At 39.1% G+C, this 27,657-nt stretch overlaps 2 protein-coding genes across 3 annotated transcripts in view; one reads left to right on the forward strand and one right to left on the reverse strand.

Annotated features, from left to right (window-relative positions):
• The window catches only part of RTF2 (replication termination factor 2), a 56,903-nt gene that overhangs the window by 26,996 nt on the left and 2,250 nt on the right, over nt 1-27,657 (reverse strand). For both annotated transcript variants that reach the window (XM_065414282.1, XM_065414281.1), the window contains exons 3-5: nt 27,507-27,600; nt 24,323-24,462; nt 21,538-21,616 (exon numbers count right to left, since the gene is read on the reverse strand). In XM_065414282.1, the coding sequence (XP_065270354.1) occupies nt 21,538-21,616; nt 24,323-24,462; nt 27,507-27,600 (313 nt within the window). The remainder of the gene's footprint in view (nt 1-21,537; nt 21,617-24,322; nt 24,463-27,506; nt 27,601-27,657) is intronic.
• On the forward strand, nt 4,005-6,957 carry LOC135886985 (beta-1,3-galactosyl-O-glycosyl-glycoprotein beta-1,6-N-acetylglucosaminyltransferase 7-like). Its single transcript, XM_065414762.1, has 3 exons — nt 4,005-5,017; nt 5,503-5,598; nt 6,658-6,957. Exons 1-3 carry the CDS (start codon nt 4,042-4,044, stop codon nt 6,882-6,884), a joined length of 1,299 nt encoding a protein of 432 aa, XP_065270834.1. The 5' UTR covers nt 4,005-4,041; the 3' UTR covers nt 6,885-6,957.

The raw sequence follows: 27,657 nt of genomic DNA on the forward strand, positions 1-27,657 counted from the left end.
ATGAAGATGTGTGAACTGAAGTTTAACTAAACTTTAACTTTAAAGAAATACCACAAGTGCATATGCAGTAGCTGATTTAGGGATTCAGTGATTGGGCCAGAATATGAGGGCAGGGAGAGATGCTAACAAGCAAAATTGTTTTAACTGATCTGAATTTAGTTTTGTAAATAAGCAATTAAATATATCAGAAGCTACATAATGGGGTCTTGATTAACTGAACTGACTAGTATGTGGACGTATTTCTACAAGTAATGTTTTGTGATAAATTCACTTTGCTTTTTAGCTAACTTCCTCAAATTAAGATGTTTGAATTTTACCTTACCCCAATAGTTCCCCCCCCCCCACCTCCCATACTATCCAGAAAAGTCACCACATACAAACCTTGGAATTTTAACATGTTAACCAAAATTTTCAATTGAGTGCCTGAATTCAGCACCTAAAATTTATACCGAACAGAGGTGCCAAGCACCCAAAATAATCATTGACTTCAGCACCTCTGAATCAAGACACATATGTAATTAAGTTTGAAAGTACTGGCCATAATGTAACAAGGTACCCTGAGTATCAGGTCTATAACCATGATAACTCTTTGCTTATGATGAATACTTGTAGATATTTTTGTTTTAGTATATGCAAATTCAAGTTCACCCAGGTACAGAGGGCTTGAGCAAAGGTCCTCCATACACACTGCCCCTTTGAGGGCAGATGGAGGTATGGGCAGATTGGTTTTGCAGGAGGCTCTCCATATTGGCTCAATATATTGCCTGTAAGGTCAGATAGGGGTTACAGGATATTCTTATATCCAGTGGCCCAAACTTCCCATTGAGAGGCATAGAAAAAGCAACAGCTGTTTTTCAAGCTTTCAGGCTGGTACAGTGACTGTGGAGGGCTTGTGTTTTAGCCCCATGGCCTCATGATGGGTTTTATGGAATTCTGTATTTCCACACAAAGCTTGCCTATTCAAGCCTTGTGCAGAAAGGAGGCAATTTCAACCTGACCTTAATGCTTTACTTGCCTTTAAATGTAAGCATATTACAGAAAGTTTGCAGTACCGTCACAAAAAAATTAAGTAACAACTGGCACAAGAAAAATGAGATTATAGTGAAAATAAACCACTGACATCACTATTATTTTAAACTAAATACAGTCACCTTCACTAAGGGGACACTGTTAAGTTAAAGACATCTAGGTAGATTGTTAGCAGAGACTTCTGATATTTATATATCCTATGTAAAACTTATGTATATTCTTGTTACTGTTCTCTTGTCTCCTTCCTACTCTCAATCCTTCCATGCATTTTATCTTTCTTAGACTGTAAACTCTGCGGACCAGGGCTTTTTTTTGCTCTGTACCGCACCTAGCCCACTGGGGTCCCAATCCTGACTGAGGCCAGTTAGTGCTACAATAAATAAAACAGATTCCATGAAAAAAATGTTAAAGTGGATTTTTCACCATTTATGTTTATTTTTTACATTTGGAGTTAAAATATTATGCATATTCCTAAAATGTCTAAGAAATATATATTGGGGAAGGAATCTTCTCTTCTTACATGTTTATGAAGTGCTGTATACATCTATGATACTATACAAAAACCAAAACTCTTTATAATGCTTAGCTACTACAATGCTAAGCACTATAGAAAAACCCAAGACAAATCCTAATAATCTCATGCAAAACCCCCTAGAGGATGCTATTTATGGGTTTGACTGTTTTAAAGACAGTTTAAATATAAGTAATAAACAGACTATAGTTTGATTTCTCAGTTTTTAAATCTATCCATTAAATAATATTTCAAGAAAAAAATTCCTCCTCCTGCAGAGATGTTGCATTTCCTAATCTGGTTCTAAAGCATATAGATAGCAGCCCTATAAAAATTTATATGCTAGTGGATTTTCAATCCCTTTTAATAACTTTGCATTTCCTGTCCTTCAATGCAACACTTGTGCTGATGTCCAGCACAGTGAATGTCCCATGTGACACATGCCCTAGAGATCCCACCATTCACTAATTCAGAGTGACTTCTCTGTTCTCTTTTTAATCATTCACTCATTATAAAACAGTTATTCTGGCGCTAAGACAAAGCCACTGCCACCCTACTGTAGCAAACCCTCAGCCCCGTAAACCCTGCTACTGGGTACATAATGTCCATTATACTAACCTATTCTTGGATTTGTTAGTCAGTTGGCAGCAGGCTACACTCCCAGTGCCTGTCACATTTCATTTCTGCTGTGAAAACGCTTGTGTCTATCTTTCAAAGACATTCTTCTCCTCTTGCTTTCTCCACAACATGAAAAGGTTGATGCTGATGTGAGTGCTGAATTGTTCAGCTTCAAGAGATGCAACGGACTCACTTAAAATCATGCTTGCAGATATATGTTTACAAAGTAAACATATCCCTTATGAGCCACTAAGAAAATATTCTTCTGGGACCTGATTTCATAATGTTGTTCTTTGGCCTGCGTGTTCAGTGCATACTGAAGAGTACTGCTGACTGACGCACAGTTAGGGCATAGAAGCAAAATGGATGAATCTTCCATCTAGTGTTCCAGAAAATGGATTAATGTGCTGAAGGGGAAAAATAAGACATTCTTCCAGCTTGAAATCCTGTGCTCTCTAGTAAGGACAATATGATAAATGCATTATTTGTCAAAAGTCTAATAAGATTTAAAGATTATATGTTATAGAAGATCTCCAATTTTCAACTTCGATTTGTGTTGAGTTGTGTTATCCTCTGTTTGTAATGCTTTAGAAGCTTGAAAACAAAATTACTTTATTTGATCTTCTATTTGAAAAACGAGAAACTTTTGTTTTAAGAAAAGCATGAAATCTTAAGATTGTAAGAAATAGCTATGGAAAGATCTAAATTAATAAACTGCATTGATTTTCTTTGCTCATGAGACTCTAATGAAAAATTCTGATATCAAGTGATGTTGACAGATGCAAAATATGCTATATTTGTGTGTGAAATATCAATATTTTGCTACAAGCAGTTAACTTAAATAAAGGTTAAAAAAAGTATTACATGAAGCAGTAGAAAGCATGAATTGTCTTTACAATTACAAGTAAAACTGTTAGAAGTCCTAAAATAATATTTATCAGACTATCAATTTCATTGAATGTCTTTTCTTTTCTAGGAAGGTATATATCCTATGCCAAATACTTCACGGATAAGGACTAATGACTTGGGAGACTGGACTGCTGTAATGTCATGCTTATGATCTGAGATATCTGTAAAAATATATATTTTCACATATAAAACATGAAATTCTAAACAATTTTGCTGTAACAGAACTGAATTGACTGATCTATACATGTTAGAAAGTAAATTACAGCTATTGTCTTTAGGATAGGTTTAAGTAAGCTAAAAACAAGAAAATGCATTGTGTTTTCAGGTTTTGTATTCAAAACCACTAATTTAAAGACGTTACAGACAAAAAACAAATGAACCATGGCTCACTTTTTATTATAACGATGGTAACAAAAGTATAGAGATACCTTTGTGGATCACATTGTGATCTTTGGCTCTTATTTTAGTAGTTTTTCTACAGCTAAACCTATCCGAGAGAGAGATATGAAGCTTTAGTATTGTCAAAACGTATCTGGTATGTCCTATCTACTCCTGTGAGAGGAGCATCCATTTAATAACAGCTGTCAAAAGAGATTAAAATATTTAATAACTCTTGGGCTGACACAGGAGAAAAAACAAAAAATACAGCTAATGTAAGTAATAATTGGAATCTGCAGAGAATGCAACAGCGGATATGTTCAGCTCCTTATTGTCAATAAGGGTGAACACAGGGTGGGGGAACAAAGTTAAAGTTTATTTTAGAATGTGACACTTATTCCTAACTGCCTTCCCATATTGGTGCTTGTGAAATTTAGCATTTCTATGCAATACTAAGAATACAATTTCTTCATCTATAAATGCATAATTGCTTCATCAGGTTAAAGAAATTAAAACACTATTTTCCCCCCCTTTTAGGTAATTTGAACTATGTTTAATTGAACTATGGTCAGAAGAAAGTTTCTAGAGAGCAAAAAATGAACCAACTTGATGCAACAAAATCAGGATTTTTAGTGTGCATTGGCCTCTGTATTTTCATCTTCACTTTTATCTATGTAAGAAACACATTTTCTAAGGTACCAAGTGAACAAAAATCCTTCCCAGATACAGCAGAATGTGGTGTTTATCCAGATGAACTTTGTTCAGCGCTTTTTGAGGGGAAAAGTGCTGCACCTCAAATTGGAAATGTGTGTCAGATTATTCACCAACCTGAAATGCCTGACTGCATACGGACTCCATGCAATTGCTCTACAGTCTTGAAGAGTCTGCATTTTATAACAAGACCACTATCTGAAGAAGAAGGAAACTTCTCCTTGGCATACATCATCACAATTCACAAGGAGTTAGAAATGTTTGTGAAGCTACTCAGAGCCATTTATCTGCCTCAGAATGTTTATTGCATACACATAGATGAAAAGTCACCACAGGATTACAAAACTGCAGTGCAAAACCTAGTTAACTGCTTTGAAAACATTTTTATTTCATCAAAAAGAGAAAATGTTGTTTATGCAGGATTTTCAAGATTACAAGCTGATATTAATTGTATGAAGGACTTAGTTAATGCCAAAACTCAATGGAATTATGTTATTAATCTGTGTGGCCAGGATTATCCCATCAAAACAAACAAAGAAATTATACAGTACATCAAAAGTAAATGGAATGATAAAAATATTACTCCTGGGGTGGTCCAACCTCCTCATATGAAACATAGGACGCATCTTAGTTACAAAGAATATGTACATTCAGGAACATCCTACGTGTATCCAACCAAGAATATGAAAGATGATCCTCCACATAACTTAACTATATATTTTGGTACTGCTTACTATGTACTCACTAGAAAGTTTGTGGAGTTTACACTGACCGATGTACGTGCAAAAGATTTGCTTGAATGGTCAAAGGACACATACAGTCCAGATGAGCACTACTGGGTCACACTGAATCGTTTAAGTGGTAAGATGTATGTTATTTATACCATGAATTGCCTCCTTGTCCCACATTATTATGACATTTCAGCCCAGGAGAGGGATGAGGTTCCCTTTGGAACCCAGTGATGCCATTGTATATCAGCTGCAGAGGTTATTTCCTCCATCCTCAGTGGATGTACTGCAGTGTCCACATCCCCTGATGGTTTGGGAAATAAAAGATGGAATCTTTAAGTATTCCAAGTATCACAAATGGCAGTGCAGACCACTAGTTACTGGGCTAGAAAAATGCAGCTTTTAAGCATGTCCCCTAACCCCCTGTATAGACTACTTGTTCTAATGGAGCAATAAATTGGGCAAACCTATTTGATATTTCTATTATCTGTCATTTTTAATATCTGTAAAATGAAGAAACAATAAGGCAATACTTTTAAAAGATAGCTTCAAAGACAATCAACATTATTTGTGTTACACAGAAAATAACTGTCTTTAGCTTTGGTTTGATTTTTTTAGATGCTCCAGCTGCTACACCAAATGCACAGTGGGAAGGAAATATACGAGCTATTAAATGGAAAGATCAAGAAGGAGTTGCACATAATGGCTGCAAAGGTAATGTGATAACTGAAAACAGAACTAGGCCCTTTCAAAACACTGTATTTATGAAATACCACTATCAGATAAATTGATGCACTTGCTCTAACATCCATTGCAGAATAATTCTTATGTTTCATAATTATCCATGAAATGTCTCAGTCATGGATATTTTATTTTTTTAAAGTATCAAATAAAAGCAACCATACTAAATTACTCTTATACCCAGTCCAAATATCTTTTGATATCTTTGAATACTGCAGACTGTTACAGTACCTATTTACTAAACTGTTCTTTTAACCCCCAACTAAGAAGATAGTTCTATAATTAAGTGAGTTAATGACCGAGTTCCACACATTTAACATTTCAGTAGCATTAAAGCTTAAACTAGTGTTTTTACAAGCCACTGCACACTCACATAATTCCCACCTATTAAATGAACATGTATCCAGTGCACGAACCTTAGTAGTTCGCCTTAAACTGAAGAGAACAGATTTACTTGACATCCATTTGACAAATATGCACGTTCAACAAGTGAGTGTGCATGTGTCCACAAGGTAACTCAGGGTTGGCCTATGTGTAGTCCAGCAATACAGGCGAAAATGCGGAAATATAGTGATGTCTAAAGAGCAGTTTGACCCTGGTTGAGTATTCAATCACCTACTTTCATTTAAACCTGTAACTGCCATAAACTAAGCACAGAGGAAATTTGGGGACAGGACAAAACAAGATGAATGAATTGTTGTACCCCAGAGGAGAGCATGGGATCAGACCACCAACAGGTCAAGTGAGCAACATGAAGCACTGCAATGTGTCACTGAAGCAGCAAGTCTGGGTACAATGTACACCCCTTTGTCTAAAATCAATAATCAGTATGTAGCCCCTTGTTTTTATAAGTAACAAAACAGTAATATTCTTTAGATTTACTTCAATAAGCAGACACATCTATTTGTCATTAATGTTAGTAGCACCTTAAAGTATTTTAAAAAACATCTAATTCATTATTCCCCACTTTGTGTACCTTCTGCATTTCAGTCAGCTTGGAATTGTTAATATATTTACATTTTGTCTTTGCAGGTCATTACATCCGAGATATTTGTGTCTATGGACTGGGGGATTTACAGTGGATCATTGAATCACCTAATTTATTTGCCAACAAGTTTGAGCCCACAACATATCCACTTGTTATGGACTGCCTAGAGAGACGCTATAGGCTTAAAGTACTGCAGCAAGCTGAAGTCCCACTAGAAGCCCACTGGCATTTTCAGGAAAGTAACTATTTTAATATGAAGTTGAATGTTTGAGCCTACTGAACATCTAAAATATTGAGGAGAAAGAATGGGAAGAAATTAGCAACATGTCTTTTAAAAGTGCAGACTTCTTTATATAAATTATATTTAGGGAAGGTGGTATCATCAACCCAGCTCCTGTTCTGTTGTTCACCAACTACCATCTCTGGGAACTACAAACTGTAAGAAAGTTCCTATCGGTATTAAGAAATCCTTAATTATTGAATAGAGTACACTCACGATTACTTCAGTACAGACTGCTTTTGAGAAAGTTCTGAAGAATATGGACAAAAAGATCAGAAGACAAATTTTTAATAAGGAAAGAAGTGACTTTTTTCCCTATACCTGAATAAACTACCATATGATTACATATGAGACTTATCAAAGAGAAGCAGAAAATTCAAGCTACTCCTTAAAATGATTCATTCAATGGGGAAATAATTGTTTCATATGGCCCTGAAGAAAGCACCATTCAAGTTGCTGAAACAGAAAATAAGAAGCACAGATTGAACAAAGACAAAATATTAAGATTTTAAAGTTAAATTAAAGTGGTGTCTAACTATATGTCCTAGTAAGTAACTTATTTTGAATCAAGGGAGAAGTTTACATTATGTACAGTAGTCTTAAAGGGACAGTGTAGGTTGAAAACATTCACTAAGTTGTTTTTTTAACCTAATAGAGTTGCAAGTAACACCTAAATTTCTAAAACTGAAAGAAGTCAAGTGATATATATATATATGTGTGTGTGTTATTTTCTCAGTTTATTTTGTGGATTTGTCAGCACTTTGTATATAGTCAATTTCACTGTTTTGTTGATGGCGTTACATTTCCTGGCTCATGCGCTAGCATGGCAACATCACTTATGCACTGCTCCGGTGGAAGCTTACATGCATATTTTTCACTGGAGGGTATTTATCAGTAGCAGAGCTGCTATTAGTTGAGTTTGGAGCTGGGGGGACCCTTTTCCTGGGATCTCTGAATGGAACTGGCAAACAATGGGAGCATAGACAGGGCAAGAAGGAACAGACTGTACTTGGGGCTGGGGAGCAACTGAAAACTGGGCAACAGGCCCATTCTTCCATTCCAAAGGGTATGCAGGTAGCCCACTTCTTTCCAACACCTATACCTAGCTGTAGAGTTGAGAGAATATCTAGCAGCATACGGACATGCACACCACCTCCAAATCCATTTGTGGATTAAAGGAAGCACTGTTCTGCATCAGGAAGGTGGTGGCCCCAGCCAGACCCTATGAACAACCAACAAACCAGAGGCAATAGCGCAAGGATTCCGCATAGGTTTGGGCAAGGACTTGTCTTCACTTCCCAGAACCCCTCTACTGGTTCTGGGGAACAAAGCAGATCTTCTCTCCTTAAGCCTCTCCTGGCAGGCCTTACCTCAATCCTGCGCTGAAATGACCGGTAGGAGTGTGGGGCACAAGCACATTTGGGTGTTGGTGTTCTCAGGCCAGCCCACTCTCCCTTGAGCAAGAAATCCATATAAGCATCAGCAGAAGAGAAAAACAATTCACACTATATCACTGATGAAAGGGGACTTGCAGAGAAACTTCCATTTTTTGGGCCACTTAAAAAAATCCAAGTAGTCAGTGTTCCTGAAAAAAAAATGTGTGCAGTGGAACCTCATTCCCACGACCCCACATACACTCCTATATTTCCTAGAAGTGAATTTTGACCTAATACATACTATTATTTATACATTGCACATTTAGAGACTTCCATCTAGATACCATTTTTTTCTATGGCTGCCAATGGGTCCTGCTTCTTGAAAATTTTAGAGGTATTCAATAGACCTTTGCTGTACTCTGCCATTTATTTATGTATGGTATTTAATGGACTTCTACCATGCTTTGCCAAACACTTTTTAAAATAATCTAATACCACTCTCTGGAGTTCCTTTTTCACTCAGTCTCCCCATAAAATTTCTCTGGGGGAGTTCATAGGGGCCGCCCTTAAATTTAACCCATTCTCCAGCATGGTATTTATTTCTTCATATTTAAATTCTTAAACCCTTTTAAAGCCATTTCCCTAAATGCTAGCTTATGACCCCCACACTAATGGGTGTATACATTACATACTCAAGACGAGCGGATTCAAGTCATGGCACTACTGTTTTGGGGTTCCCGCAAGACCTCTTCCACTAGGTTCCCCAAGAACTCAGTTCAACTCCAGTCTCATCACTTAGCTTCCCTTATCAGGAGTACAGCAAAGCTGCGTGGAGTTGATCAGACTCAAGTGTCGGGGTGGATATAGGGCACACATCCAGTTACTCAGCAAACCTCCTCTTTTATTTAAATTTACCCATTTGCACTGCATCTTACATTTTGGGACTGGTTTCGTCACTTTGAAAGAACCAATCCTTATACAGCATGCACTGTCCGTGCACTACTTACTTTTTACCTCATTTTATGTTCCAGGCTTACCTTATCCATTATTATCTTGTCGGTTGTAAATGGTTCCCTGGGTGTTCCCCCTTATCTTAGCTAGTTCAGACATTCTGTTTCCAGCTTGCTGATCCATTTCCTTCCTTAATCCTGTCTCCCAACAAATAAGGCCTCACCCAGGTCCAATTACTCATGTCAAATCAGACCTATACCTGTGAGGTAGCAAAGTATTATTCCCCTCTTTCCAGATGCAAAAACTGAGCCACAGAAAGGTTAAGTGACTTACCCAAGGCCAAAGCGATTTCCCTTGCTGAGGTTGAGTTTGGAGCTGAGCCATATTATTGAACGGTTTCTTGGCAGCACAGTTTATTTGAAAAGAACTTTAACATAAGCACTGAGCATCTGTTTCCTTATTTATTTAGCAAGTCAAGAAATTCAACCTCTGCCTCCATAATTATCCATGGTATAAAAAGAATCAGCATACAACTTAGTTATTTAAAAATACATTGCAGCATAACTCTTATGAATTTCATGGTTTAAAGTCACAGGGTAAACTAGCAAATGCCTTTTCTCAAGAAAATTCATCATTAGAGCATTTTTCACTTTGTTTAGACTGATTGAAAACTAGGGATTTTGTTACGTGCATCAGTCATAACAAAATTAGCTTTGAACTTTCTCTTTAAACACCATTATAAAACATTAAGCGTATTTATCTGTTCTGCACAAATGTTTTAGAAAATAAATGTAATGATCACAATCATTTTGTTATAAGAGCCACTATAAAGGACTCTGTGTTTAGCTTGCACGTTAACAACCCAATCTGCCACCCTTATTCACAATAAGAAATATCTTTCTCCATAATTAATTACATTAGTGGTTTACTTGTGTAGCAAGGAATCACTTAACGTGTATGAATAGCAGAATCTGGCCCTAACTGAATAAACTAGAGAAAAAAAATCTTAGTTTACAGCTGTCATATGTACATAAAAAGAACCTCTTGTTAAAATAGTATTAAGGTACGATTTAAGAATGGGCAAGCCAAGAAGTTCAGAGTTGAGCCTGATCCTTCCTTAAAATGGCTCTTCTATATTTTATATAGTTTTAATACAAAACTCTACATATAAAAAAAATGGGGGGAGGGCAAGAAGTCACCCAACGTCAACACAATGGGGCAGTTTAAGAAAAACATTTCATCCCTAACTCTGATTTGGCACAACCTCGTTAAAGTAAAAGCCTTAACAATATTTCAACAACAATTTAAAAACAAGTCATTAATGTGACTGGGAGCTGAGAACAGCATTAACATATATTTATGGAAATTTATTAAATGCACATTATTGTTTTTTACCAGCAAGTTGTTCAGGGTTGTCTCATGTCAATCTGCATTTACTGACTTTTAAAAACTGTTGACTCAATAAACTTCAATCTATCATGTCAATGTGATTATGTACAAAGTATGCTGCATAATGTATCACAGATGCACTAATTCTATGGATGAAAAGCATTTGAAACACTTCTGAAAGTTGTTGCACATGTGCAACAGCTGTGTTTCCAAGATAAACATATTTGTGTATGTTTAAAAGGCATTATTTCAAATACAGTACTATAGCAAGAGTGTAGTAAAATCTGTTGAAAATGAAACATTTTCAAAATAAAATGTTAAAGAAATGCAAAAGATGGCATATAAAACCACCACCTTCTATTTATTCACATTTACTTTACCACGGCTTATGAGAAATGTTATATTTAAAAAGATGCCCCTGGTTTCAATTAGAGAGCCTGCTGTATATTGCAAGGATAAAAAATAGAATCCTAAATATGGTTTTGAAGAACATAATGAAACTTGTATTTTGCTAATTTATCAAATCAATGGACCAGAAGTACATTGTTAAAGGTTCTGCCCACTCTCCCCTCCTATCCAATATACATATTAATCCCCTTGGTCCCTTCAAGTTCAGTCTTTGCTCTGCAGGAATGCTTGAATAATATTGCCAACTGTATGCATTATAGTCTTCTTATTGAGTGCTTGATGAAGTTGCGATTGCCTGCCTGAGGTGCTCACTTCTCCTTTTGCTCCCCCCACTTGTCTTTCAGAGAGGTTTAACCAAGTTAAGAATCTTGGTTTCACTTTTGACCATGGCCTGGCCTAGGGTTGCCAACTCTCTAATCACACAAACCCAAACACCCTTGCTCTGCCCCTTCCCTTAGGCCCTGCCTACTCCACCCCGCCTCCCTCCATCTCTCGCTCTCCCCCACCCTCACTCACTTTCACCAGGCTTGTGCAGAGGGTTGGGGTGTGGGAGGGGGTGTGGGCTCTGGGCTGGGAGGTGGGGACGAGGGGTCGGAGTGTGGGAGGGGGCTCCAGGCTGAGCCTGGGACAGGAGGTTGGGGTGCAGAAGAGGGTGTGGGGTGCAAGCTCCGGCCAGGAGGCGCTTACCTCGGGCGGCTCCTGGGCAGTGGGGCCAAGGCAGGCTCCCTACCTGCCTTGGCCCCGCGCCGCTCCCAGAAGCGGCTGGCATGTCTGGCAGCAGCTCCGGGGGGTAGGGGGGGACGCAGGGGGCTCCGTGTGCTGCCCGCGCCTTCAGCGCCCCCCCCCCCCCCGGGGCGGCAGGGACATGCCAGCCACTTTTGGAAGCGGGACAGGGCAGGCCTTAGCCCCGCTGCACCACCAGACTTTCAGCACCTAAAATCTCCCAGTTTGCCTTCAGTAGCCTCCGGGAGATAGGGCGTGATTCCAGGAAACTCCCGGCAAAACCGGGAGGGTTGGCAACCCTATGGCCTGCCCATGGAAGCATGAAACATATCTGACACTGTAAAAAAGTGTATTCTTTGGTTGTGCAATCTGCATCTTAACCATTTGATGACCTCATAACAGCAACACAGACTCTAGTACGGTGACCAGCTGTCCTGATTTTATAGGGACAGTCCCGATTTTTGGATCTTTTTCTTATATAGGCTCCTATTACTCTCCACCCCCGTCCCGATTTTTCACACTTGCTGTCTGGTCACCCTAGACTCTAGTGACAAATCTGGTTTACTGTAAATCCCTTGTCAGTCCTCTCATTGTGGCTACTCCTTCACGCACAGTTTCTTCAGAATGTTGCATCACAATTGCTCCGTGGCTTGAGCTACCATGATCACACTATGCCTGCCCTGTATGCCTTATAGTTGGTGGCTATAAAGGAGCAGTTTAAAAATCAGCAGTCCCAGTTTTAAAGTCATAGACCCTAATGGCTTTGGATCCTGATTATCTCAAGGTCTACCTACTAGTGGAACTTGTACTAATGGCTCTTACTAAATGCCTTTGAGACGGACATTATCAACTTGAAAACTAGACATTTTCTAAAAACAGAGTTAAAATAATTTCAGCTATTATACCTGTTGCTAAATCACCCTGTTGATCTCTGCAGCTTCACAATAGTTTCCTTTTTTATAATGTTTTTTCATTCCGGTTGCTACATAAAACATTCACACAAAAACAATAGACTGACTGACTACACAGGAAGAGAATGAAAATGTCCATTATATGCCAAGTACTAGCTCATCAGCTGGTGTCAGTCAGCATAGCTCTATTAAAGTCTGTGGAGCTACAGCTGGTGTAAAAGTGAAGATCATGTCCAAGTTGCTGACAAACGAACAAAGAAATGAGACAGGAATTTTTCTTCCTTCAAACTCCAAATTTAGTAATCTGAGGTGCTATCTGCAACATTAGTAGGTGAAACGATTTCAGATCAAAGTCCAATATTGAAATTGAAAGCCTCTCTTTTACAAGCACACAATTCCTTCTGAAGTTGACAGGAAATCATGCTGCTGTTCTATTGGATCCTGCATTGTGGAACACATCTCCACGAAACCACCTCATTTTGTGTTGTCCAACCATCCAACGGTGCTTCCAGAAAAATGTTTCTGTTCTCCCAGTTCCTTTCTTTTTTCTCTCAAAGTCATATCCTGCCATTGCTATTTTAGAAGTGTGGCATCTTACTGATATTATATTTGTTTTCTCCTTTTCTACAGCAGCTCCTGGGTTTTCAAAAATACTATTCTGTATACCGCTCAATCAAATGAAAAACTTTAGAAGTATTTAGGCCTTTTCTAGAATCAGAGTTGCTCGGGTTTAACCATAAATTGGGTGAAAAACTGATTTAGTTAAACTTGTGCATTGTGGATAATCTTAATCCAATTCAAATCAGGATTATATCAATTTGTCTTAAATTGATTACATTTAAATTTAATTAATATAAAACAGATTAAACTGCATTGAGTGTGTCTAGTTTTTCACTGGTGTAAATCACACTTTTGGTAAAACTGGTGCAAATTTTAATACAGACAAGGGGTAATATTTTCAAAAGAGCCCAAATGATTTAGGAGCCTAAATCTTTTAAGAGGCTCTAAGTGCCTCTGTCACTAATGAAAATTTTAACTAAGGCCTTAATTCTTCAAATTCTCTTTTTACATAAAGCACAAATATAAAGTTTTATCCATTTTCCAATAGATTTTGGCCAGATGGAGTTAAATTTTAGCAGAAGCATTCAAAAGGGTTTATCCTTCAGGTGATAAGAGAAAAGATACAATTAATCTGTTTCTTAATAATACAGACTTGTGTTCAACCTCTCATGCTCCAAGTGTTAGGCTTTGTCTACACTGGCAAGTGAAAGACAAAACTTTTGTCGTTCCGAGATGTTAAAAAAATAAAACACACACACCCCAAAAGACAAACGTTTTGCTGACAACAAACACCAGTTTGAACAGCGTTTTGTCGGCAGGCTAACACCGCTTATTGAGGGTGGAAGTTTTTTGTCGGCAGGAGATCTCTCTCCTGCCAACAAACAGCGGCTACACTGCATATCTTTTAGTGGTACGGCTGTAGCGGCACAGCCATGTCGCTAAAAACTGTGTAATGTACACATAGCCTTAGTTGTTCTACAGGTTTCACATTTTTAATGGCAGCTCTGACTTGAATCCTAGAGCAGTGGGAGACAGGTGTGAAGAATGGAAAAACAGTTTTAAAGCAACTACTGTGTGTGTAAAAACAACTTCAAAAAATTCTCAAATGTTAACTGTTGCCTAGTGCCTCTAATGAAAGAAAGCCGCTATGACGGTTGCCTCTTGTACTCTTTCCTGTTTTGTTAGCAAAACAAAATATGAACCAGGACTTTAAAAGTTTCCAGCTACAGAAGAAGAATTTAGATGGGCAATATATTTCAGATTTGCTTTATGCAAGGTTTTTGCTGGGAATTAATCAAGTTATTTCAGTGTTGGGGGACCCTTGTCTGAAAAAAAATGCAAAAAACTGCTATCCCTTCCTTCCAAGTACCTAGGGATTTCAGAAGCCTCTGAACACGGTACAATATGTACCTCGTTGAAATGAGCTGAGGCAACCTGAACTGTCTTTTGTTACCTTAAATCCGACTCAAACATGCATATGCAAGTTGTTTTTGTGGACCTGCATTTCAGAGACACCATACAAGACACCCTTCCAAATGTGGTTACCTGAGCTGCATGTGAAATTTAGCATATACACTTTTATGTTGCAAAATGTGAGCATCAATATGCAAATTGCTGTTTAGATAGAGTTACCCATTCTGCCCATGTAAATTATGCTTTTGTACATTCATATTTTCAAGTATATTTTCCTGATTAGCTGGCTTAGAAAAGGGAAGTTAGACACTAAGCAGTAGTATGGGGGTGGGGGAGGTGCCTAACGCTGAACAATAGTTTTTGTAGTTCTGGGATTGGCAATATATCCTCCTCAAAAGGAGATGTGGGCAACCTATTGATCAAGAAAGAGATCTTTGAGTCATTGTTGATAGTTATCTGAAAACATCTGTTCAATGTGCAGTAGCAGTCAAAAAGCTAACAATGTTAGAAACTACAGTATTAGGAAAAAGCAACAGAGGGTCCTGTGGCACCTTTAAGACTAACAGAAGTATTGGGAAGTATTCCAGTATTAGGAAAGGAATAGATAATAAGACAGAAAATATAATGCCAGTATATAAATCCAAGGTGTGTCCACACCTTGAATACTGCTTGCAGTTCTGGTCACCCCAATTCAAAAAAGATGCATTAGAAATGGAAAAGGTACACAGAATGGTAACAAAAATGATTAAGTGTATGGAACAGTTTCCATATGAGGAGAGATTAAAAAGACTGGGACTATTCCGCTTGGAAAAGAGATGACTAAGGGGGGATATGATAGGGGTCTATAAAATCATGAATGGTGTGGACAAAGAATAAGGAACTGTTATTTAACCCTTCACATAACACAAGAACCAGGGATCACCCAATGAAATTAACAGGTAGCAGGTTTAAAACAAACAAAAGGAAGTACTCTTCACACAACTCACAGTCAACCTGTGGAACTTGCTGCCAGGGATGTTGTGAAGGCCAAAACTATAACTGGATTCAAAAAAGAATTAGATAAGTTCATGGATGACAGGTCCATCAATGGCTATTACCATGATGGTCAGGGATGCAACTCCATGCTCTGGGTGTCCCTAGGCCTCTGACTGCCAGATACTAGGACCAGACAACAAGGGTATGGATCATTTGATGATTGCCCTATTTTGTTCATTGCCTTCGAAGCATCTGGCAGTGGCCAATGTCAGAACAAAACACTGGGCTAGATGGACCACTGGTCTGACCCAGTAGGGCCATTCTTATGTTCTATTAGTAGAGCTCCCATGTGTTCTCTACATTCACTATCAAGGAAGACTCATAGGTGGTGACCCCACGTGCCATCATTACTCCCATGATTTCTACTTGTGTGAATGGACCAAATTCTTAAGAGGTAAGTGAGAGAGGTGGTATCCCCGTGTTCAGCAGAAGGTTTATGAAAAGAATTATGCTTCAGAAAATTCCTGCAGAGCATGACTTTGCTGTCTTCTTAGTAGAGGATAGGCAGGTTTTCTTTGCCTTCTTCATGGCAGTGGCATAGGTTTGCATTAATTCTGGGTCTCTAGGTCCGTCTGTATCAGACAGTTTCTCTCACGACCGAAACTAGTTTTCTTCCTATTTTTCCTGTTGCAGTTTATCCATGAACATGGTAACCTGTTTATGTGGTGGAGTGGGAAAGGGTGCTTTGGTGGAAGAGTGTCTACCAGCAATATTCCAGAGTGGCTATAGTGCTCCACTAATTCTTATATGCCTTAGCCTCTTGGTTGAGGAGAGTCTTCTATAAGTACATTTGGGAATTTAGCGTGGTGCAGAAATTTGGGGGGCTGACTCATGATTTCCCCTTGTTTGTATAATGGATACAGTTTTTATTTTAGATTGGAGGAGGAAGTCGATGGCATTGAAGAAATAACTTGTTTCTCTTTCATGTGTATGCATCCTATCTGATGAACTAGCCCAGGGCATGACTGACTGGCATGCTCTCGGCGATTACCTATATGAAACCTAAGGTGCAGAGTTCAGACAAAAAATGTTGGGCTATTATATAAGCCATAGTCTATGTCAATGTTTCCCCAAGACAATGAGTCTTCTGAATTTCATCACTGTCAGAAAGCATCTCTCTAAGTTCCTTTGGGAAGCACTTGGTGTTTAGCTGTTTGCTAATTACTAGGTATCCAGATTAGTCTGTGGGCTCACAATTTAAGTGGACATACAAAATAGATTTTTTTTTAAATGAACTTTTACACAGTTGAGATTAGTCGGGAATAGAGTGACTACCCAAGCTCCAGATTTATGCTCTATGGGTATGTATTTGTGCTGCCTATTGTGTCCTCTTGGGTGATGCAAACTAAGAGGTCTCAGGATTGTCAGCTAGGTTTTTAGGGTAAAGTGCAGGTTAAGACATTCATCTGTAATAAAATAGTGGACACAGAAATACTTATTGACCAACAATGGACTTATTTTAACCTAATGTAAAATAACCCAATTTTTGATGAGTTGTCAAACAAGCAGGTGAGTAAAACAAAAGTGTTTCAACTATTCAGCACAACAGAGTATATGATATCTGAGGACAGTTTATCAACTTTAGTCATAATATCTATGTTTAACTATCCCCTTCCTCTCCTCCTTAAAAAATACAAAGTTGTCCACCGATTGAATCAATTAGATATTGGATATGAAGAAAGGGAGCATAATCAAACACATGGCCTATGGGTTACGCTGTAATAAGCTTACATTTCTCCTACACACACAAAAAATCCATTTAACTTTGCAATCAGTGTACTCATAAGAGCCATGCTAGAGCTGATCATTATTGCATCAGAAGTTGCTTCTTCTGAGAACATGTTCTCACTTATCTTTAAGATACAGGTTTGCAAAACAGAATGTCTTTAAATACACCAGCTAGCACAACAGAAGCTGTCGCCATTGCCACTATTTAGAATGTAGCTTCCAAGACGTCTCTGTGGGAATTGGTAAAATCCAGAGTTCAATATTGTGGAAGGCCTTGTGTTCCGAGAGACAGCCTATACCAGATATTAACAAACAGTATTCCTAATAGTCAATCACTAATCATAGAACATACTATATATAGAAAATGACAGCTTTTTTACTTCTTATTCTCACATTCACTTCAGTTTTTAAATCCACTACTGCACAAAGAAAAAGAGTGCACCAGGGGAATACAGCTAATTATTGCTTTCAATATAAACAAACCATTAACTACCAGAAAGCATAGAAACCAGCTCCCTAAGGGCCCTATTTACTTAACTTCTACTCACTTTCTGTGCATGAGGCAACTGGATCAGGGCTTTCTTTTCTGAACATTCAACTCTACTCTAAGTTCTTCAGTCTTAACCGCATATCAAAGGAAGTGCAGACCAAAATATAGGGCCTGGTCTACACTTAAAGATTTTACTATGTCAGTTAGGGGTGGGATTTTTGTTTTTAAACCAACAAAGCTATGTCTGTATAAGTCCTACTGTACATACAGTTCCACCAGTATAGTTAATGTTGGTTTCCCGAACTAGCATAAATACACTGGTAAAATCACTTTTATACTGATATCAGTGCATCCACACTACAGCATTTTGCTGGTATAGCTATACTAGTAAAACTATACCAGCCAACCTCTCCTAGTGTAGACAAGGCCTAGAATGAGTCCACTGAAAACTTGTGTTAAGAATCAGAGTCCCCAGATGTACTTAAATCAACCGTATATATACATATTTTTAAGAGTCAAACTACTATACACGTTCCTTTAGAAGGTTGCAGAGTCAGATTTTTACCCATTTGTTTCTGGATGCCAGTATATCATTAGTCTGGTGATACAAGCACACTAGCGCTCCAGAAGCCCCACAACATGCCTCGCGCAGCTGCTTGGAGGCATGCTGAGACCTTGGATTGCATCACTATCTGGGGAGAAGCACTGTTTCAGGAAGCTGTTGTGGTTAGCCACAGAAATAAAGCTTGTGTGAAAAGCAGATGTTCACGAGGGGCAGGAGCAGGATGCCAACTAGTGCTGGAAAAAGCTCAAGCAGCTCAGAAGAAAATACACTGAAACAGCAAGGGAGGTCTAGGTTGGACATTAGGAAAAAGTTCCTAACTGTCAGGGTGGTTAAACACTGGAATAAATTGCCTAGGGAGGTTGTGGAAACTCCATCTCTGGAGATATTTAAGAGTAGGTTAGATAAATGTCTATCAGGGATGGTCTAGACAGTATTTGGTCCTGCCATGCGGGCAGGGGACTGGACTCGATGACCTCTCGAGGTCCCTTCCAGTCCTAGAATCTATGAATCTATAAGAGATCAAATGAGACAATCTGGTAGAGGACATGTGATCTGTCCATTTTTGGATGAACTAGACAGGATTCTAGCCATTCCAGGCAGTATTTGGAGCCTGGTGCTGGCTCTCTCCCCCTACTGAGGATGACTGGCTAGACCCACGGGAAAATGAGCAGGAGGATGCTGGAGAGGAGCTGTCCCTTTTTTGTGACTCAGGACCCTGACGACGGCCAGCTGGAAAGCCAGTCCCAGTTCTACTGTGTTACAATGGACCCAGTTCCTGCCCTGCATTGTCTGAGGCCGAACACCAGGCTGGAACTGAAGGGTCAGATCCCCTAGAACTTTGGCATCTAAATACCTATCTTTACAATCTTTTTTTTATTGTTATTGTTGGTGGTTGTGAGCTAGGAGCCCCCTCCTCCCTCCCATCCTGCCCTTGTGCTGCTTCAAAATGGTGCCCCCAGCATGGTGGAGTGGAAGTTTGTACCCCACCCCTCCTCTGTCCTCCTAAGGAAAAAGGACAGGATTGGGAGACAGGATTCTAGCCCCAGTTCTGCCAAACTAACTCTAAAATAGTTCTGAATCAGTTAAAATTGAACCAGCAGAGGAGTTTAAGACTTGATGTAGACCTACTACAATCACAATTATACTGAAAGCAGTATTGAAATGTTAGCAGCAGTTATTTGTGAATACACTTTTATACAAGCATTCAAGGAGCATGAGCCTGTACTGGGACCACCAAAATTCTCCACTATATTCAGACCTTGTATGACTTTTGGACAAATCAGTAAACATCCCTGCACCTGAGCTTCAACATCTGCAGAACCAAGACAATGTCATGTAACCACCATGCTGTTACTAATTAAAGACAAATGCAGCAGCTGAATCTTCATTCCAGTGGTCCACGGACCATGAGTCCTATTCTCTTAAATACTCCAGGAGAAATACCACTAAAACCAATGTGTGGGTCTATCTGCTAGATCTAGTACACATGAACTTTGTATACCTATGGTGCAGAATGAATATTAATTTTAATCAAGAAAAGCTTGCATATGTGATGTTTCAGCTTTTTCTAGCAGCTAGTGCAATTCATAGATTCCAATGCCACTGTGATCATCCATTTTGACCTCCTGTATAACACAGGCCATAGACTTTCCCAAAAATAATAGCTAGAGCATTTCTTTTAGAAAAACATCCAATCTTGATTTTAAAATTGTCAGTGAAAATCCACCACAACCCTTGGTAAGTTGCTCCAATGGTTAATTACTCTCACCATTAAATATTTACACCTTATTTCCCGTCTGAATTTGTTTAGCTTCAATTTCCAGCCACTAGATTGTGTTATATCTTTTTCTGTTAGAATTGACGAGCCTATTATTAAATACTTGTTCTCCATGTAGGTGCATATAAACTGTCACCCCTTAACATTCTCTTTGTTAAGCTAAATAGATTGAGCTCCTTGAGTCTATCACAAAAAGTCATGTTTTCTAATCCTTTAATCATTCTCATGGCTCTTCTCTGAACTCTCTCCAATAACTCAACATCTTTCTTGAATTGTGGGTACCAGAACTGGATACAATATTCCAGCAGCAGTCACACCAGTGCCTAATAACAAGGTAAAATAACCTCTCTACTCCTACTCGAGGTTCCCAGTTTTTGCATTAGCCCTTTGTCCACAGCATTGCACTTGGAGCAATGAAGAAGAACAACAAACAAAATTATCAATGGAATACCCTAAAATAAAGAAAATATTCTTTTTTGAGCACACTAATGTCTTCAAGAACAAGTCAAATAACAGAAGCAAAAATAGAGTAAATAACTCTCTTGTGCATTCATATCATTGCTTCTAGAAAAACATTAAGTGAAGAAAGGAAATCCATCTGCACCTTGAATTTCATCAAGAATTCACATCAGTGTTTAAGTATTTATGTACCAACACATAAGACTGTTTTACAATGTTAAAATCATACACAGTAACGTAATATATATAGTGTTACTTTTTCATCTGGTGAGATTGCTGTACTAGTTTTCCAAGCAGAATAATTCAAAGTAACTTGTCTTTTACTGTAAGTATTGAGATTATTTAACTATTTAAAAATCTGGGGAAAAGTTATCTGACGTTTTAACGTTATAAATGGGTCAAAAGATTTTTTTAAAAATAAAAACAAAAAATGGCAAGTATTCAGCAAATATAAAAAACAACCTTTTCTTGAACTGAAATTAAAAGACTACAGTGTCTGGGGAAAATAATAAAATGAACAAAACATTTGTTTTTGGAGAATAGCGGATATAAAACCAAACTAACTTTAAGAATAAGGGTTTTAAGATGTGCATTTCCCAAGTTAATCACAAAGGAACTATTACACTCAATTCTGTTAAAAGGATATAAAGTATTATTTTCAGGTTACTAGAAAAGTGAAATCTTTGAGTTTTGCAGATGCAACCTCAATTTGTATGTGCATCTGTTCAAATTTTTGTGTGAAGAAGCATTTGCATCTGGCATAGAGTGTCTGTATATTTATGTATACACCCAAACTATGGCCACATTTTACTCCTATGTGTTTTTAAAGCAAAAACAAGATTTAAAGATTAAACTTACCCGGTGACAAACTTCTGTTTTAATTTCTTTAAGAGCACGTTCAGAGAACACACAGCCACAATTCCGCAAAAAACAAAACCTTGGAAAAAAATAAAACCAGAGTAATTTGATTCTAACATTTTAGAAAATTTAGTTTACCAGTAACAGACATTTTATTTTATACATGTGTAATAAATAAATTAAACCAACACTGCAGATGGCAGCAAGTAATTTACCTGTTAGCTTTTTGTACACCTCCTTGTGGCTAATCAAGAGAAACACAAGTATGCCATAGCTAATTTGCATTAATGATAGTGAGACTCATTATAATTACTAACTAAACAAACAAAAATCAAACATTCTGAATTATGCTATGTACTTTGTTAATTTATTCTGACTAGTCTAATTTAGTTTATTTTTATACTATTTCAGTGAATACTAACAAGTTTACTACAATCTCTCAAAAATTAATGAATTCTTACAAGACCTCACTATACTTTGCTACTGATCCATGTAGGTTCCCCAGATCCTCTGAAGTATCTAAGCACTAATCAAACTCTCGTATTTGTATGATGAGCACTCTGATGAGTGATGGACACTCTCCACTATGACTTTTCCTGTTGTGGCTGCTGCAAAGATTATATTCCTAGCCCATCACTTTCACAATCCGTGTCGCCCCTTCCTTTGCACACCTCCACTGGCTCCACTTTCTCTATCACATCAAACATAAGCTGCTTGTATTCATTTTCAAGGCCCTTCACAGTCTATCCCCATTTTATCATCTCTCATTCACTAATGAGCCATCAATCAGCCCACCAGCCTCCATCACCTACTTGTTAAATTTTCAAAGAAATTTCCTCATATATTTTCCATAGGCTTCCCCTCACACTTGTGAGGTGCCCCCTGCAAACATGCACTAAGCTACCTCATTATCCAAAATTATAATGATAATAAGGTTCCTTCAAAACCTCTCTCAAAAGCATTTAGGAAAAATGTGAACAAACTGGAAAGAGTCCACAGGAGAGCAACAAAAATGATAAAAGGTTCAGAAAACCTGACTTATGAAAAAAGGTTAAAAAAATCTGGGCATGTTTAGTCTTGAGTAAAGACAACTGAGGGGGGAGCTGATAACAGTCTTCTAATATTTTAAGGGCTGTATACAGAAAGAATTGTGATTAATTGTCCTCCATGAAGGCATGACAAGAAATAACAGGCTTAATCTGCAGCAAGGGAGCTCTAGGTTAGACATTAGGAAAAACTTTCTAATTATAAGGGTAGTTAAGCTCTAGAGCAGGAAGCTTTTAAAAACAATTGGACAAACACCTGTCAGGGATGGTCTATGTTTACTTGGTCCTGCCACAGTGCAGGGGGCTGGACTTGACTTCTCAAAGTCCCTTCCAGCCCTACATTTCTATGATTCTAAGATTCTGTGTGTCTGTCAGGGAGGGTTTAAGTATACTTAATCCTGCCTCAGCATAGGGGGCTGCACTAGATGACCTCTGATGTCCATTCCAGCCCTACATTTCTATGATGCTTACAACAAAAAGCTGGTAATGGTTAGGCTGCTGAGACCACAGTCTATCATGCTGACCAATATGCTCTCACTGTTTCCTTGTACTCCCCAATCTGCATCGCTTTATTGTCTCTTGATTTATAGATTGTAAGATCCTTAGGGCAGGGATTGTCTTTTGTTGTTGTTGTTCTTGTGTGACTGTACAGCGCCTAACACAATGAGGCCCTGGTCCATTAGTAAGGCTCGAAGGCACTACAGTAACACCAATAGTAAATAAATAATAATGTTGGGGCTATTCATAGTAATTCTCAAAGCATTTGATTTGAAAATTAATTTGAGAAGTGGATTAAACATAATGGCCATTTTTAAAAATATGAACTTAAGTAAAATGTAGAGTCTTAGAGCGGTTTAGCTAATTTTATGATTCCTACCATAATTCAGTTTTCCAGTGTTCAATATAAAAATTTTTGAAGTTAAGACAAACATAATTCTTACTTTTATACAATCCAAAATAACCATGTTACTGTGCATAAATAAATAACATAACAAATTTTCTGCTAACTACTAAATGAGCAGTATTGCCAATGGGAGCTATATTCTTAACATTGTCTTTGAGATATTCAGAAAGGGAAAGAGAAAAAAGTGAGAGACGGATCTGTTAATGATTCTGTATAAGGTTTATATGCTTTGGGAAAGAGCTTCCTTTCCAACAACCCGATATGGCAAAAAAAAAAAAGCTTCAAAGTACCATTAAGTAAGAGTCATCCCCTCCTCCATCCTGAAATATTTGCTGACATTAAAAAGAAAGCATTCATGAACCGATAAATGAGCAATTAGGCATTCACCTGCCTGACTGTTAGTTACTGAATATAGTACAATTTAAAATGGATTCTTGGAATGAATAGGCAATAAAGAAGAACATTTTTCTTGCCTGGGGTAATTATTTTGAGAGGCGGAATATTAGGTCAATCATCATCATAAAGAAAATGGGTGAGGAGATCTTGAACATAATTTGGTAGACTTCCACTCTAATTTCACAGATCTGCCACTATTACATTCCTCCAAAATAATGTGTCACAACAGGAGAACTCCCTGGGGCTCACCCCGCACCACTGAAGTTAATAGGAGTTTTGCAGTAGACTTTCAGAGGGAGAGGGATTAGAGCCCCCTAATGGAGTTATGACAATTTACAGCTGCTCAGGATCTGCCCTCCCAATATTTTAACAGTTTCTACAATATTAATTTACACAGTTCTAAGTAAAGTCCAGTTAAAGTTACATGTATGATACTAACCGATGCCTTCCATTCATTTCCAAGCCCACCACAGGGCAAATAAAGCGTGCACACTGGATGTCGTCATATTTATCACCTTTTGTGTTCCCTTTATCACCTTTCCAAGCTGGATTATCTGCAAGGTTCAGCTCTGTTACATTCTGGAAGAGACAAAACTAAGTTTTTAAGTTGTGTTCTAATGATGCTTGAGACATGTTGAAGTGGTGATGTTCCTGAAGATACATTTTCCTTTATGGCTTTGTAGTGGGGCAGTTGCCCCACTTTGGCAGAGGGGGGTGAAAGCAGGCTGGAGGGAGCCTGTGCAGAACCCGGCCAATCAGAGAAGGGCAGAAAGGCAGCCAATAAGGGCCAGGCTGGGCCCTACATAAAGGCTGCAAAGCAGAGGCAGCAGTCCCTTCCTGACAAGCAAGGGAGAAGGACTAGCTCCCTGTAGACAGAGCACCTAGGCGAGAGCAGTGCTGGGCAGGCTCAGGGGAGCAGAGCGAGAGCTCCGGCCTGTTACATGCCAGGCGGCGGCCCCTGACGAAAAGGGCCAAGAAGGTATAAGGACCAAGGGGAAGTGGCCCAGAGTACACAGGGAAAAGAGGGGATTGAAGGAGGGCAGTGGGAGACTACCGCTAGAGAGTTCTGTAGTGGGAAGGCCTGGGTCCTCCCCTCCCCTCTTACACCGCACCTTGCCATGAAGGAGCATAGCCAAAGGACAGTGCCTGAGGCAAGGGACTAGACTTTGGGGCGGCAGGTGCAGACTGAGGACTGCTGATACCCCCAGAAGGGGGGAAAACAGAGCAGGGGCACAGCCAAAGGACTGTATCCAGAAGAGGATGCCGCAAGCCAGGGAGCAATGCGGGTCCCAGACAGCACAGCAGGCAATGGGTAGGACACCACCCGCAGAGGGCGCTCCACGGCTAGGACAGAGCTAATTCCTGGAGCGACCAGCAGGAGGCACCGCGGTGGTGAGCACAACCTGTTACAGGCTTATTATATGAAGAAATGATGAAATTCAACAAAGACAAGTGCAAAGTACTACAGTTAGAAAGGAAAAATCAACTGCACAACTACAAAATGGAGAATAATTGGCGAGGGTGTAGTACTGCTGAAAAGGATCTGGGGTTATAGTGGAGCACAAATTGAATGAGTCAACAATGTGATGCAGTTGCATAAAAGACTAATATTCTGAGGTATATTAACAGGTGTGTCATCTATAAAACACAGGAGGTAATTGTCCCACTCTACTCAGCACTGGTGAGGCCTCAACTGAAGTACTGTGTCCAATTCTGGGCACCATACTTTAGGAAAGATATGGACAAACCGAAGAGAGTCCAGAGGAGAGCAACAAAAATGCAAAGGTTAGGAAAATCTGATATGAGGAAAGGTTAAAAAAAACTGGGCATGTTTAGTCTTGAGAAAAGATAACTGAGGGGGGGACCGGATAACAGTTTTTCATATGTTATGGCTGTATATAAAGAGAACTGTGATCAGTAGTTCTCCATGCCCACTGAACGTGGGGCAAGAAATAATGGGCTTAATCTGTAGCAAGGGAGATTTAGATTAGATATTAGGAAAATCTTTCTAACTATAAAGGTAGTTAAATCCTGGAATAGGCTTCCCAGGTAGGTTGCGGAATACCCATCACTGGAAATTGTTAAGAACGGTTTGGACAAACACCTGTCAGGGATGGTCCAGGTTCGCCTGGTTTTGCCTCAGCACAGGGGCCTGAACTTGATGACTTCACAAGGTCCCTTACAGTCCTTCATTTCTATGATTCTATTTTATATTAGAGCCTTCAATGACATTTATAATGACAATGACATTTTAGTGTCACAGACACTGTAAAGTTTTTATAAGTTCAGCCATACAGCAGCTCTGAAATTTTACACCTGCAAAATGTTTGTGACATATCTGGCATGGGAGACTCAGGATTCTATTCCTGACTGGCAGTGTTCTAACACGTGTTCTAACAGTGTCCTAATTCTGCAATACAGTATAAAGATTTAAAAATAAATATTTACAAAGTGGCCATATTGGCTCAATATCAACTAGCCTCTTTCCCAGTTTAGCCTCACTGTGCCTCTCTTTACCCACTGTTTAAAAGGTGATAATACCACCTGTGTTACAGGAGTGGTATGGGCTTGGCTATTAAATAGTGACATGCAAGGTATCATGAGTAAGGCTATGTTTTAGTCACAAGTATTTTTAGTAAAAGTCACAGGCAGTAAACAAAAATTCACGGCCCGTGACCTGTCCATGACTTTTACTAAAAATGCCCATGACTACAACTTGGGGGTCTGCCTGGAGGCCCCGCGGGTGCTGGGGGAGGGTGGCCCAGATGGTGTGGGCAGGGGGGAGGGCAGCGGCGTGCGGCCCGGGATCCCGCTGGTGCGGGAAATTTTGGCGAGGCCGGCTGGCACCCTACCTGGCTCTGCGCCTCTCCCCACCGCAGCAGCAGAGTTTGGGTGTGGGAGGGAGAAGGGGGCTGGGGCACGGGACGGGGTGAGGTGGGCTCTGGGTGGCGCTTACTTGGGGGGCTCCCCGGAAGCAGCGACATCCCCCTTGCTCAGCTCTTAGGCGGAGGCATGGACAGGCAGCTCCGTGACAATCCCACAGCCTTAATCATGAGCTATTCACAGAGCAAAGGGTGATCCAAATGCAGCTCTAAATTCTATGAGGTGACATGGACAACTCTCATGTTTAATGAAGAAGTGCAGCTTACGAAGACAACACGGTACAGCATGCAATACTCCACTTCAGGACAGGACAAATGCCTGTTTGGATCAAGATGGAGTACAGCAACTGGGTGTAGTAGTTTCCACAGGTTGCATCCTCACAGTATAGAAGAAAGTGACTGAAATCTGCTCCATTTTATACAGACTGGGTACAGACTTTGGCTGCCTAGCAATTTGAGATTGTCACCATTAGTTAAAAGTATGTGTTCCCCTCCCATACAATATATCATAAAAAGACAGATAGCCTGCAGTATAGCAGCAGTGTCTCCGATATTGTAAGCCAACACAACTGCTACCAAAGTATCAGACTGCCTAGAAATGAGATGCTAAATTTACATGCTATATAAGAATTTACAAAATTATTTGCTAAACTTTCCATTTTGAACTGGAAAGAGTGCCAGAACAGTACTTGAAAAATTAAGAATTTTTAGAATCAGATTTAAATTTTGGCATCCACTTACCTTAATGCTCCTGATATATGATGCAGCCTGCACAAGGGATTTATCAGATGACTTATCCAGTAAAAATTCAATGATAGCATCTTTGTTATACAGCCTACAACATAAAATTTGTAGTCAAAATTCTGACTTTCATAAACTACATTTATTCAAA

Source organism: Emys orbicularis, chromosome 12 (assembly GCF_028017835.1).
Source record: "Emys orbicularis isolate rEmyOrb1 chromosome 12, rEmyOrb1.hap1, whole genome shotgun sequence".
Classification (NCBI taxonomy): domain Eukaryota; kingdom Metazoa; phylum Chordata; order Testudines; family Emydidae; genus Emys; species Emys orbicularis.

Excerpts from the sequence above, each read along its gene's own strand:
- LOC135886985 (XM_065414762.1), top strand. The coding sequence starts at position 4,042 with ATGAACCAACTTGATGCAACAAAATCAGGATTTTTAGTGTGCATTGGC. Across the intron at positions 5,018-5,502 it reads CACACTGAATCGTTTAAGTG|ATGCTCCAGCTGCTACACCA; the intron begins GTAAGATGTATG and ends TGATTTTTTTAG. Across the intron at positions 5,599-6,657 it reads TGCACATAATGGCTGCAAAG|GTCATTACATCCGAGATATT; the intron begins GTAATGTGATAA and ends TTGTCTTTGCAG.